Source organism: Alosa alosa, chromosome 16 (genome assembly GCF_017589495.1).
Source record: "Alosa alosa isolate M-15738 ecotype Scorff River chromosome 16, AALO_Geno_1.1, whole genome shotgun sequence".
Taxonomy (NCBI): domain Eukaryota; kingdom Metazoa; phylum Chordata; class Actinopteri; order Clupeiformes; family Clupeidae; genus Alosa; species Alosa alosa.
Window position 1 is genome coordinate 11,643,960 of NC_063204.1, and position 13,802 is coordinate 11,657,761.

The 13,802-nt window shown below is 45.8% G+C and overlaps 1 protein-coding gene across 3 annotated transcripts; it reads right to left on the reverse strand.

Moving 5' to 3' along the window:
• Positions 1 to 1,216: 1,216 nt before the first annotated feature.
• slc22a17 (solute carrier family 22 member 17) lies at positions 1,217 to 12,843 on the reverse strand. 3 transcript variants are annotated; one of them, XM_048266756.1, is made up of 10 exons: positions 12,428 to 12,843; positions 10,657 to 11,398; positions 8,323 to 8,426; positions 7,882 to 8,036; positions 6,846 to 7,011; positions 6,175 to 6,296; positions 4,855 to 4,960; positions 4,282 to 4,505; positions 3,727 to 3,838; positions 1,217 to 2,896 (listed from the first exon to the last, which is right to left on the reverse strand). In XM_048266756.1, exons 2-10 carry the CDS (start codon positions 11,125 to 11,127, stop codon positions 2,620 to 2,622), a joined length of 1,737 nt encoding a protein of 578 aa, XP_048122713.1. In that variant the 5' UTR covers positions 11,128 to 11,398; positions 12,428 to 12,843; the 3' UTR covers positions 1,217 to 2,619. The 3 variants fall into 3 exon arrangements, with proteins under 3 accessions (XP_048122713.1, XP_048122712.1, XP_048122714.1); XM_048266755.1 differs by having other exon boundaries at positions 12,269 to 12,843; XM_048266757.1 differs by lacking the exon at positions 12,428 to 12,843 and adding an exon at positions 11,902 to 12,180.
• Positions 12,844 to 13,802: the final 959 nt, after the last annotated feature.

Sequence of the window (13,802 nt, forward strand, 5' to 3'; positions counted from 1 at the left end):
TGAGGGCAGTTATGCAAAGGTGTCATTTGTTGTTTGGGTGTTTACAGTGAAAACATTACTTCTCTGCCTCTTCATTTGTTGATTTATTTACATTTCTGAGTCTGATTTTAATAATGTAACAAAATACCTGTGTAGAACTAAGAATATTAAGTTTTCAGTCACATCTTGCAAATGATTTGCTTCTTTGATCTATAACTGGCAGCATTGTAAATAACAAAAACAGTACCTCTAATCCCAGATGGAGCTGTTTCAAGTGGTGAGGAGCTTGGAGTGGACAACAGGCTATCTGCATGTTTATTGTGTCAGGCTGACAGAACCTATGCAAAGTCAATTATGAATGGCCTCATATGAAGTGCGTCACTAAATTTGTAATCTGCATCTGCTTTCTTTTAGCTATGCAAAGCATATAGAATTGCCCCTGTGTGTGAAATGTGCTAAATACACTGGCCTTGCCTATATGTGACCAATGTTAGGGGGGCAGTGGTGGTGTAGTGGTTAAGGAGCTGTGCTGACGTGCAATAGCCTGAAAGTTGTGGGTTCAATTCCTGATTTCCAGCACTGTGCCCTTGAGCAAGGCACCTAACCCCAAGTTGCTCCAGGGACAATGTAATCCCTTATAATATAGTTGACATATGTAAGTCACTTTGGACAACAGTATCTGCTAAATTAATAAATGTAAAATGTTAGGGAACTCAACTACATGGGAGCGATTAGGCCCAGGTTCTGACACTACGAACGGCTTCTGAGATAAGTCTGCTCGAAAGCAGATAGAAACATCAGGTTCACCCATTTACTTGGCATAGAAGGCTGTAGCCCAATCACAAAGCATTTCAAGCATCCTGTCCCGAGAGTAGACATTGGGCTGGTTTCCTGCACATGGATTACGCCTACTAGTCTAAAAGAGAACTACAACTGAAAGCTCCATTGAAAAAAAGGTTTCCGTCGAAGAGTAGGCTTAATCAATGTATGGGAAACCATCTCATTATGCCATCATTTATTTCTGCTACCAAAGTTTCATAGGACATTCATATTAGGGCTGATAACACAGAGACAAAATATCTGAGATTAACACATTTTATCTCATTTGGACTGAAAATTGAACATTTCCATAGGCCAGGGTGTTTATTATAACATATTAAATAATACATATAGCCATAAATTGTAGTTCATCCCATTTTCTCAGAAACTGCATACAAGATGATTTTTGTCACAAACATTTGATTTTGTCAACATGTTTATTTTCAGTTAAATCTAACTAGAGTTACCAACACAATCTTAGCATTGTTATTACATGATATTAAGCAATCACTGTCATACATCTTAATTCTATGGTCAAGTCATTTATTGTTAATATTATAATTCTATATTATTGTCAACCATTCAGAAATATAACAATATGTTTATTGTTAAGAAACTAATATTATTTAGGTTTGTGATAAGAGAGGCCCCAGAATGGTTCCGCACCCTTTTTCTCCTAGTCATGATTCTTGGTCCAGAACTCCAGCCACGTCTTCCAGCCCACAACTAAAGCAAACCATCCGTTGGATGGTTTGAATGATTCAAGTTTGATGGTCCTAACATAAGGACTAAAATAACTGAAGCAAATGTGCACATTTCCAAAACCCAAGAACTAGCTTATTTTTTCCTTTAATTAGTTTTCAAGTTCTGTAAAGGTATTCTACATATTCAGACTCTTATTTAGATACAGTCACCTAAATATTTTAGTGTTTTGATATTTTAATTATTTCTCACATTATATATGCGAGTTACATTTGCGTACTTTGAATTTTAAAACACATTCAATTCCACCTAGAGCAATATCATAATTGTTGAAGTCAACTTTTGGCAACTCACTTTTGTTGAACTATCCATGACTTGACCTCAGCACTGATTAGGACATTTGATGTCCTAACTCAAGATTTCTCCTCCAGATATTTCTACTATTAAGTCAGCTTCTCAGTTGGTGAGAAAAGGGCTCCCCCTACAGTCAAAAGTGAGAACAACTAAAATCTGAAAGAGGTCTGAAAATAGGTTAAGATAATACTATTTACAAAATAGCCGTGATGTTTGGTCAGCCCTTGCGTGTGTGGAGGATAGTCTGGAGCTGTTGTCGTCAATGTGGACACGCCATCAGAAGGACATTTGAGGACCCTGACAAAGTGGCTATTGCATGGGTTCCCCCCGACTGACGGCTTCCAGAATGAGTGCTCTGTGCGCCATTATCCGTGGAGTGAAACACGCCGCGCATCACTGAGTGTTGGCCACTCTCCGCACAGCTCTGACAACCCTCCTCTAGTGTCCAGGTCGAGCCGAGCCAGCGTCAGTAAAGACTTCTCCTGGTCCGTCAGAAATGACCATGTGATGTTAGGGGTGCTTATGGACAGTGTGTGGTGGACACATGCTCTGCTTCTCTACCTAACCCTCTGACCCTCAGGCGATCTCTGACCTGTCTCAGAGCCCGGCCACATCCCCTCACAGAAGCATGGAGGCGGGTGGACGACTCTCTGTGATTGGTGGAGGAGGCCGCGTGCTTAGGTGGGTGGGTGAGTGAGCGAGTGAGGGTGCACCGTGTTGAGCAGGGATAGAGGGATGGTGGGGTGGGGGGGTAGTGATGGTCATCTAGGTCTCTGGGTTGGGGGTGGCCAGTAAGGGCACGTTGTCTCTTCTCCTCCGGCCCAGAGGGGGGCGCCGGTACTGCTCGCCGTCAGCCAGCGTCTGGGGCAGCGGCTTCCTCTTGCTCTCGGGTAGCAGCAGGATGGACAGCACGGCCAGCAGCGCCAGGGACGAGTAGACCACGTGGTGCAGGAAGTAGCCGTAGTGATTGCGCAGGTCCATGAGCGGCGAGCTGAGGCGCCCCACGCAGCCAAGGGCCAGCACTGCGCCCACACCCACGCCCCTGCAGGACACAACAACACAGGCAACCTTACAAGAGGACTGTACTAAGACGCAAGGTAACCTGGGTAACTTTGGGAACAACCACTGTTCTCTAAAAGAACGCTGCACTGAGCAGCTTTTGTTTATGATGTGCCGTGTTATTTGGAGATCAGCGGTTATTTCTGGATAAGGCACAGTAACGGTTGCTTCATAGTATAGGTTTCAGAGATGTTCTAAAAGGGGGACATAGTCCGTAGAAGTCGATTGCCAAGTGTGGAGTAACACGTTCTGGAAATTCACAATTTCGTCGCTGTTTTTTAAAAAAAAAAAAAAAAACATAGTCCAGTATTTCTTTTGAAATTGAAATGAAGTTGTATGGACTGGACTATGTTTTTTTTTCTTTTTTAAACGGCGACGAAATTGTGAATTTCCAGAGCGTGTTACTCCACACTTGGCAATCGACTCCTACGGACTTTCCCCTAAAGATGGCAACATTTCCGGAAAGGTACTGGCTTGATGAAATTCATTCTGGACTCTCTATCCGACCACATAAAGACCTCGGGATACTTCGGTTTGGCTTTAGGCACCCTCTACTCACTACCACGTAAGTGTAATGTTGTTTGGAACTGTAGAAGAGATATAAAAATAGCGTTTTGTAGCGGCGAAATAATGTGCCCTTCTTACTTCCACACTAACGAGTTTTGACTAAAAACGGTAAAATCAAACTTTCTCAAAACACATCCGAATGACATGATTTTGATGTCAACTCAGCGTATGTACTCCCAATCATCCGTAAATTGATCTAAAGTGCATTTTACTCCGGATAATTCCTTTAAGGTGAGGTGTACACACCTGATGACCGTGGGCATGATCTCAGCCGTGAAGAAGATGCAGAGGTGAGCTGCCGCCTGAGAGGAAAACAGACCCATCACAGAGAACACGGTGATGGCCGACTCGGACAGATCTGCAGGGCAACAAAGGTAGAACTGTCACAGCTGAACTAACACACACACACACTCTCACACTCACACACATTCACACTCACAGAGCCAAGGAAGGCCTCAGTTGCCTTTGTAGTGCAGTACCTACATTATTCCACCAGGTGGAAGTATATGTCAACAAGAGAGCTCTCAACAGAGGATGGTATCATATTTCACTGTCTCTCAGACTCATGTGTTTCTAACTTTGAGTATAGCCTATTTTATTTCATTTATGGTTGTTTATCTAGTTAGCACTGGAATTGCTGAACCAAACAGTCCTCACCAAACCTGTTTTTGCTGAACCAAACAGTCCTCACCAACATTGTAGCGGGGCAAAATAAAGTCTTATCTTCTCTTATCTTATCTAGCATTGTCTTGGGTTGGTTCGGGTTACAGCAAAGTGCTTATTGTGACCGCACACACTTACACTCCATCAGCCCCAGTAAGATGAGAGAGGCCAGCCCAGTCAGCGTCATGGCCAGGAGCAAAATTCCACGCCGGCCGCACCTGTTGACTGTTGCCCATAGCAACAGCCAAGCGCCGCCCCCAGCGCACACAGAGAGCAGGTAGGTCCAGTAGAAACTGGGAGTGGTGCCTCTGACGTCGCCACGGAAAGAACTGTAGCAGTGGCTGATTCCATGGGAGATAAAGCTGAAAAGAGAGACAGGAAACAAACACAGACAAACACACACACACACATAAACACACATGAACAAATACACACACACACACACAAACATATTTTCCACCATCATGTACTGAAACCCTGACTAAGCAAACTAAAGGACACACTTTTGACCACCTCAGCAAGAGTTTTGGCTTATTATTAGAAAACTGAACTGAAACAACTGACAAGTATATTTTGACCAGCTACTACTGAAAATCCTGATGAGAGCATCAGGCGACAGCTTCCCCAAGCTCCTCTACGGATGGCACGTGAATGGCCCAGACAGAGCTCTGTGCTCCCAGCAAGCTGCTGCCGAACTCTGGCATGACTTACGAGGTGAAGCCCAGCACGCAGATGTTTTTCCAGATGTTCCTGCTGTGCAGAAGCTCGTGAAAGGACAAGTGGGGGCGCGTGGACGAGGGCGGCTCCGACTCCAGCTCTGTGTGGGGAAGAACACCACCGCAATGACATGGCAGCCCATAATTACAGCCTGCCTGCCCACCGCCCCTCAAAGGCCAAGCACTGGATCCCAAGCAGTAGAGCACGGCAACACACACTGCACAAGAACGATATATGGACACGGCAACACACACACTGCACAAGAACAGTATATGGACACAAACCTTTCCTAAAAGACTACAAGGGTCATCTACGAAGGAGGGTATTGACCATTTTAAAAAGGCTTCAAGCAGCACTAAACCACATTTGCTCTCGAGGTCCCCCTAAAGGTTTAGAAGTGCAATAATAAACTTTTTTTTTTTTGAAGTTTTGCAACAAAGTATGAACATAACTCTGATATAATATAGAAGGAATGCACCGACAGCAGTCTGTAGAAAAAGATCTCTGAATTCCTGTAGCATCCCACCAGAGGTGTCCGGCTTTAGAAAGTACATTTTTGTTTGAACCATTCACTTAATCAGCTGATTCTAATTAGCAAAAGTCTTAAGCCTGTGGGGTATACTACGAATTTCGGTTAGTGGGTTAGCGAGGTATGTTGCGCTCAAAGCCAGGGTAGGCTGTGACACGAAAGTGAATCTGTTTTAGCGTCGCTATATCACCATGGTATCTTATGCTCGCAACTAAACCTGGTCGGGAGGAGGTTATGTGCTAAGTTATAGCTCAAATCGTGTAATCTACCGCCCACTGACCAATCAATTGTCTTGAAAAACGTTGAAAAAAAGTTCTCACGTGTAGGATTCTATCGCTCATAAATGCGGAAGTACTTGTTTTTTAATATAGGCGTCTCCAAGTTTCACGATTGGCCAACATCATCCCAATGCCGAGAATGCGAACAGATCTGAGCTGAAAGCCTAGTTTGAAAAAAATATATCACATAACTGCTATCGTAGTATCACTTAACTTATACCCCTGATTCAAGGCTTTGTGAAGCCTCGATATGTCTACAAAGCCTAGATATGTCTAACGTGCTTCGTAGTATACCCCACAGGTAAGATCAGCTAATTAGTGGAATCACATAAGCACACAGGTAGAACCAATACATGGCAGGACTTCTACTTTCTGAAGCCGGACTTTTACATCTCTGTATCCCACTTGTGAGTGAGTGAGATACTGTTCTTATCATAGCAGTGGACACAGCCCCTGTGTGTGTGTGTGTGTGTGTGTGTGTGTGTGTGTGTGTCTGTGTCTACTGACCTGTGAAGCTCTCATCATCCCGGTCCCGGTCTCTTTCTCTCCTCTCGCTAAAGGAGTTCATGTCTCCAGACCTCTCGGACAGCAGCAGCCAGCGTGGCGACTCCGGGAACACCCTGGGAATACTGCCAAAAAACACAAACAAAACAACACAAACAAACAAACAGACAAACAAAAAGACACAAATGAGGTTATTCCCACAGACATGCTTGGCTGTACACACATCACATCGACATACTGTAAGAGGTTTCCGTGACGATGACAACATAGAATATGTGCCTCTGAATGAGCACTAATGTACACTGGCTGGTGCTCATAACTGAATGGCACTGAGGGGCCTCTAGGATCAATGCGCCATATGGACCCTTTCAAGAGAGTTCCATTATCAGCATCATAGTTGGCCCCACAAGACTTCCTTTTTAACATTCCATAATGTTATCTTAATGCAGAGGAAGTAGATTGGGGCCCAAATAGAACGTTCAAGCATTGTTTTTGTTTTTATTGTTGAAAGGGTCTATAGACAGAGGAACGGACGTCATGGTCCATTATCCCCCCTTGAGAAGTTAGCGCAGTGGCGTCTGAGTGTGTCTGTGTATGTGTGTGTGTGTGTGTGTGTGTGTGTGTGTGTGTGTGTGTGTGTGTGTGTGTCCATCCCCCGCTCCATTCTCACTCACCCGTAACAGAGGAACAAGGTCAGAGGTGCTGCTCCCGTGCCCAGCAGACCCCTCCACGACTGGCACCCCAGGGCCACACCCAGCAGGAGCAGCTCCCCGGCAACAGTCGTCAGCCCTGCTACCACGGTGACCAGGAGTCGCAGTGAAGGGTCACAGAGTTCCAGACCTGTCCATCACACAAGAGGCCAAACTATGAGGGATTATGGAGGCAAACTTCTAACATACGGAACATTTAAAAAGGGATTATCTAACAAAGACCAGCAGGAGTTATGGTGCAGGTATCAACAGGGAGGTCGGATTAATTCTCCCCTAAGACCCAGAAGTACTCACAACATACAGAGAAACATACACAGCAACAAAAGCACCAGCAGGGAGAACACAATCTATTTTCCATTACGCCTCCACTACCATCAACGCCGCCACATCCACACACTATCCAGCCCCAACCAAACCTCAGTCTTAGAAGGAGTTTCCTTCAGCATGGCAGTCCACATTTTTCAGGAAGCAGGAATTACAGTTTCATACAGGCCACTGACAGGGCTGAAGTTCTCAAAGGACAACAGGCCCGAAGCTACAAATCTGTTGGCATTCTGACTCTGTGGTATTAAGACTTACTTTACTGCAGTGTTACAAAGTGGCTTCACATACACACTGCATATAAAAGTGTTCACGTATTCATGTATGTCAGTGGAACACATGTCTATATGAGCCTGATTGTTTCCCCATGTCTCCCCATGACAAGTGACATAAAGAATGAGCTAGATCCCAGAGCTGTGTTCAAAAGTGTTAATATTTTATACTCATGTGAATATAATTCATGTCCTTCTGGCTAGAGTAAACCCAACGTGTGTGTGTGTGTGTGTGTTCCTAATGACTCATGTGTGGTGTTGAGCATGAGGTAAACTCCAGTGCTGTGTTTAAGAATGTTAACATTTTTATTGATATTAATATAACACACGTCTATATGGCCATGAACAAATGTCTCTACATCCATGTGTGTGTGTATGTGAGACGGTGTGTGTTCCTTCTGACTCACGTATGACGTAGAGTGTGAGGTAGACTCCGGCGCTGGCACTGGCCAGGCAGAAGCGCGTGGCGATGAAGGTGGGGGGGGAGGGGGAGACACACACCAGCACGCCAAATACCACCGAGAGGGTCAAGGAAGCCAGGAGGGCCTTCACCCGACCCAGGCTGGTGGGGGAGGAAGAGGAAGAGGAAGCACATTTACGACATGAGCTTGTTTTACTGCACACACACACACACACACACACACACACACACACACACACACACACACACACACACTCCCAATGGGCCTTGGCAGAAACAATAGACAATAAAAAATAATGTCATACAGTTGTTAATAGCACAGTAAGAAGCATGCCATGAAAAGCCAGAATTTGATTTTGATTTGAGCCTGCTCCCTCTACTTCAACTCCCATCTCTTATGCATGTCTGTCTGCCATGTTGTTCTCACCGGTCCGCAGCGAATCCGAGGCCCAGGAAGCCGGTCAGTGCTCCAAGAATGAAGCAGACTTCCTCCAGGGGAACGAGCCAGTACTGACCGCACACCAGGTCCCACTGGAGCCGAGGGGAAGGGAGGGGAAGAGAGAGGGGGGTGAGTTGGGAATGGAGGCAGGAAACCAGAGACAGGAGATGGACTAAGCAGGACAGAGGTCAGCAATAGGAAACAATACAGCCGATTATACCCCATACCAACAACATTTAGACACTCTCTCGCACACACACACACACACACACACACACACACATATATAGAGTGCTTTAGGTGAGCCCCAGCAGATCTCTGTGAGGTAACAGTTTGCTGAGTGCTGTGTGAATGGCAGCACTGAGAGCAGAGTGGTGTGTGGAGTAGGAGATGCTAACAGTGGGCGAGGGACGAGGACCGGTGCCAGGTTACCAGTGAACGCCTGTCACATATCATCCGTCAAGCCCGCTCCCGTGACTCGCCCCTTAGCAGAGCAGGGCCTTTCAGCCCTCTGGGCCAGCCGGGATGCCAACAGGAGGACAGCTCCACACAGGAACACCACAGGGCACAGGGTACAGGGTACAGGACAAAAGGGACCGCAGGACCGGTTAGACCAGTTTGGGCACTCGTGACTCGTGATGTCTGTGGACACATTTAGCATGTTTTCCCCACCTTGGTGAAATCCTTTGCCATCTTACTCAAGGAAAGGTTTCACATAAAACCCTAAAACAATGTCTGTGTAAGGCTACCACAGTGACTCTGGTTTGCAACACCAGCTCAATCACAGCACATTGATTACAGTGACTTCCTACTTCTTAGATTACAGCACAGATAGATGATTGGACACAGTCAACTCTTGTGTTATTGTCTTCCCCTACATCAGCCCTTCTACAGCACACACGCCTCCTTTCCTTCCATGAGTTTTATTATATGTATAGCTTAATAAATATGGTGGGGAATTACAAGGAGGAACACCAATGGTCAGAGAACAATAAGCGAAATCATAGGCATACAATATTTATAGTCAGCGTTATGAAACCCAAAACTTGCTTTATGAGTTCAGTGAAAATTGTAAATGTGGCTGTAAAAGTGGCTTTGGAAAAAGTAATTAATAATTCCCTCATATTTATTTATCTTTCACCACATACACTAATATGTAAACGACACTGGTTGAATTGACTAGAAGTAGCCTAATAAATGTATATATACAAGTATAAGTATACTCTTTTGATCCCGTGAGGGAAATTTGGTCTCTGCATTTATCCCAATCCGTGAATTAGTGAAACACATTCAGCACACAGTGAAGTGAAGCACACACTAATCCCGTCGCAGAGTGAGCTGGCTGCTACAACAGCGGCGCTCGGGGAGCAGTGAGGGGTTAGGTGCCTTGTTCAAGGGCACTTCAGCCGTGGCCCACTGGTCAGGGCTCGAACCAGCAACCCTCCGGTTACAAGTCCAGAGTGCTAACCAGTGGGCCACAGCTGCCCCATGTAAGTGTCTGTGTCTTTAAATGGCTTGTGCGAGTGATTGTATTTTCAGCTGTCGTGGCCTGACGGCCTGCCAGACGCACCACCCGCAAGTGCCACCCAGCCGCCAGCACCCTCCTCACACTACTGGCTAAAAACTAACAGTGCCCTGCCCTCAGCATGGCCAAAGAGAAGAGAGGGCAAAGCGCCGCTGCGGTCAGTAAATCTTGCTGTATGACGCCGGATGCCACCGGCATTTATGAGAGAACGTGATGTATTGCCTTTGTTGCTGAGAGAAGTTCCGGGCATATTTACACCCTTGAGTTTCAGCAATAAATTTGAAGCATTAATAAAAGGATCTTGTCTCATTACTTCACATCGAGCAGCCTCAGAGCTCCTAGCCTGCAGGCCCTTTCTGCGGTGGCAGACTGCACTGATTGTGTGAAGGGAGAATCAAACTTGTTTGACCTTCTGGACTGGCACAGGGGTATACTGACGAATGAAGAATGTTTAACTGTAGAACTGCATGTCATCAGGCAGTGTAATAGAGGCCTCCACGTCCTGTTTGAAAAGATCAGAAGACTGGAGACTACAGTGTAACCTGTGCGGTTTGCAAAATCAAGCTTTATTTTTCAGCAATCATGTTTACAGAGGGTGGAATTGGATATGTTGTGTATTTCTTATCTCCAGCCTAATGTTTACTCTCTCTTTGACACGAGGACGTGGAACGGGCTTCAGAACATTCCTGAGGCAGGAGCAAACAAACACTATTGCTCTGTGATTGTGTTGAGCTTGCATGTGTGTGTGTGTGTGTGTGTGTGTGTGTGTGTGTGTGTGTGTGTAGGTTTAGTCATACCTCTGTGACGATGTTGTTCCTCAGGCCCTCGGTGACGTTGTAGTCCCAGCCGGCGTCACAGTCCACCACACCGGCTTGGGTGCCGTTGACGAACAGGTACTGCTTGCACTGGGACAGCCCTCCGGTCTCGCCCGGCCTGTCGCCCTTCTCCCAGGGCAGGGAGGCATTGAGCACCTGGGGCGATGGGGAGGGCCCCGGGAGGCGGCAGTGGTGGGGGGACGCCAGCGTTAGCAACGGATCCGAGGACAGCAGGAAGGCCAGGAAGAGGTTGGGCAGGATGGACAGAAAGATGAGTAGCCGCTGCTTCTTGCGCCCCAGGGCCAGCACCATCACCTCACCCGTGGGGGGCAGGGAGGGGGGCAGCGGGAGGCTGGAGGGGGCTGGGGACGAGGGGGTGGGGGAGGAGGGGAGGGACGGAGGGGGTGGCGGGCATGGGGACGGGGAGTGCAGTGGCGATGAGGTTGACGCCATGGCTACGGAAGTGGGGCCAGAGGGAGAGAGAGAGAGAGAGGGGGAGAGAGAGGGAGAGAGAGAGAGAAAGGTCTGGCGTGTTTCAGAGTCCAGTAATCCCTTCTAAGGATGTCTCTCTTGCTCCAGCCCTCTCGCTTTTGATGGCTCTTTACAGAGCAAAGAGGGGGAAGGAGAGAAAGAAAGAGAGAGAGAGAGAAAGATAGACTTCAGTCTGTGTCTCTCCCTCTCTCTCTTCCTCTGTCTACCCTCAGAAGAGTCACAGGGAGAGGATCTGAGGAGATGCAAACAAACAAACAAAGTAAACATTTGGTAGGTGGCATCAATTGCATTAGCAAGCAGAAATATTAGACAACAGGTTTCACAATCTTCATCTTATAAGCTTATTGGTGAATTGACTGTCATAAAAGGCAAAGCCATCATTGAAAGCCCACACTCAAAACAATCGCGGGTGTCCACAAGAGTATTCCCCAGAACCGTAACTGCTCTGAATCAATCCTCAAAGCATTCTATTGGCACTACTACTATAGACTACTGCTATTGAACACGAATGTATTGCTGTTAAAACTATGTATTGTTTTTCGGGGCATCGTGTATGGATGCTGCAATCTCTTACAGTTGTGTAATGACAATAAAGATAGTTTAAACTATCTTCTGAAAGAATTTCAACTTCAACAAGGCAAGTGCTGCGTATAATGGAGACGTTATTGCTCTAACGTTAGAGTATATATGGTAGCCTCTATTAGACTCTAATAACATGCACAACCAGCACCGGACCGGAACATACTGTTGACGGAATTCCAGCGTTATATAAGAGGTGATCCTCAGAGGGGAAAAATACTGAGCGCCAATACGCTCAATGCACGGCGAACAGCACACGCAGGAGGCTAACCATGCTCCATGACAAGCAGGCACGGCACAGACAGTTAGGACACAATGTAACATGTAGCCTCTGCGATCGTCCGGTAGATATGGGAGATATTGATGACGTATTCGCTCAACGACAGTGAACATAGCCACCACTACACCTGCACCAAAAACAATCCAAATTCAGACCCTATTTCATCATCTCCGCCCAATATAAAGCACCACCGCATCCACAAACACCAGAATGACACTCAACTTAAAACACAGGGGAACCTACCTTTTTCAGCAGTACCCTACTCCACAGAGACACGTAAAGCATAAATATAAATCCTCTCTGAAACCTTTGTGGCAACGTCGCTTGTCTTTTAAGTTGCTTGAATTAATGATATAGTCCAGGGAGGATTAAGCTGGATATAGGGGGACAGACGAGGGTTACCCTATGTTCCAGATGTCGTATTCCGCATTCACTTCTCACTCCTGCTTCTATGCGCATCCCGTCAGTCGGCTTTGTCCATTATATTCTTCGCCGGGCAGTTCTTTTGACATTCTGTCAAGTGAAAGTGCAGGTTGTTTTTAGCCCATGGAAATAGCCTAGCTAGATTGTTCCAACGAGGTTAACACACAGCAATCTTACATTAGTTTAAGTTAAAACACCTTTCCGTATTCAGAGAGGTTAGTGCCAGACTTGGGCTGTTGCTGATGTCTCACGTTATTGCTCGACAAAACATTTACCTCTGCCGACGAAAAACGAATAATAAATAAATAAATTATAATTCAGCCTTCTCTTAAAGGGGAGGTCTTAGCCAAACTCATTGGGTAAACTTGAGTTTCAGCTAGGACACGATCGGGCATCGGAAGCGGCACTGAATGTTTCGGAAATAAGACCAGTGAACTCGTAAAGACTCGGAGACTTTCGGGTAGAAGTGCTAGCGTCCGCAGCCACCTACTCTGCACGTCTAGATTTCAGCCACATGATGGCGTCAAAGATTAGTCGCTGTCAGGTGTGCGTTTTTAAACACACACACACACACATTATGCAAATCCCCTCCTTGCCCACTAAAGCTAAGGCTACTATGCCATACTGCTGCTGCTGAAACAACTAGGCCTATTACACTAGGCTACTGCTGCTACTACTACTAGGTTTCATCAAGTTTTTAGGCACAAAGATCAGCACGCAAATAACAAAGTCAGTTTAACTAAGCCTCTCCTCCAAATCCATAGACTAGGCAGATTATCTTGATGGTTTCTTTCTCACTGACTACAACCATGTCTTTACCTGTCTCATCTGTTGGCTATTGTCCATAGGGTCAATAGTATTTGAGTCTAATCAAAACCACTTGCTAAGCTTATTAGTAATGATTTGATTAACTAACGTCAAAGGGCAAAGTCACGTGACTTCTAGTTGTAGTCTGTTTATGAAATGAAAGGAGCAATTTCGTTTTTTAAAAAAAGGCAAAATAGTGTGATATTTTCAGTTAGTAGGCTAGATTATTACTTTACACACACTGAAAAATATTGAGGTAAATTGTAGACCCTTCCATTCAACTAAACACAGATGTTGAAGGTCTTGCTTAAGTGGATTTTTTTTTCTAGCCTATGTAATTTGCACTTTCAGAAATAAGAGATGCTGTAGGCCTATTTTCAGTTTTATAGCTGATTGTCTTATTATGACCGCCGCGCAGCGAAGCGGCAGTCATATAGGTTTAGTCAGACTTTTTTCTTTTTTTTTTCTTTTTCGTATGTCCAAATTTCCGTCAAGGATTCCCGGGACACTGAAAGACCGGGGTAGACGAAACTTGGTGGGCATGTAA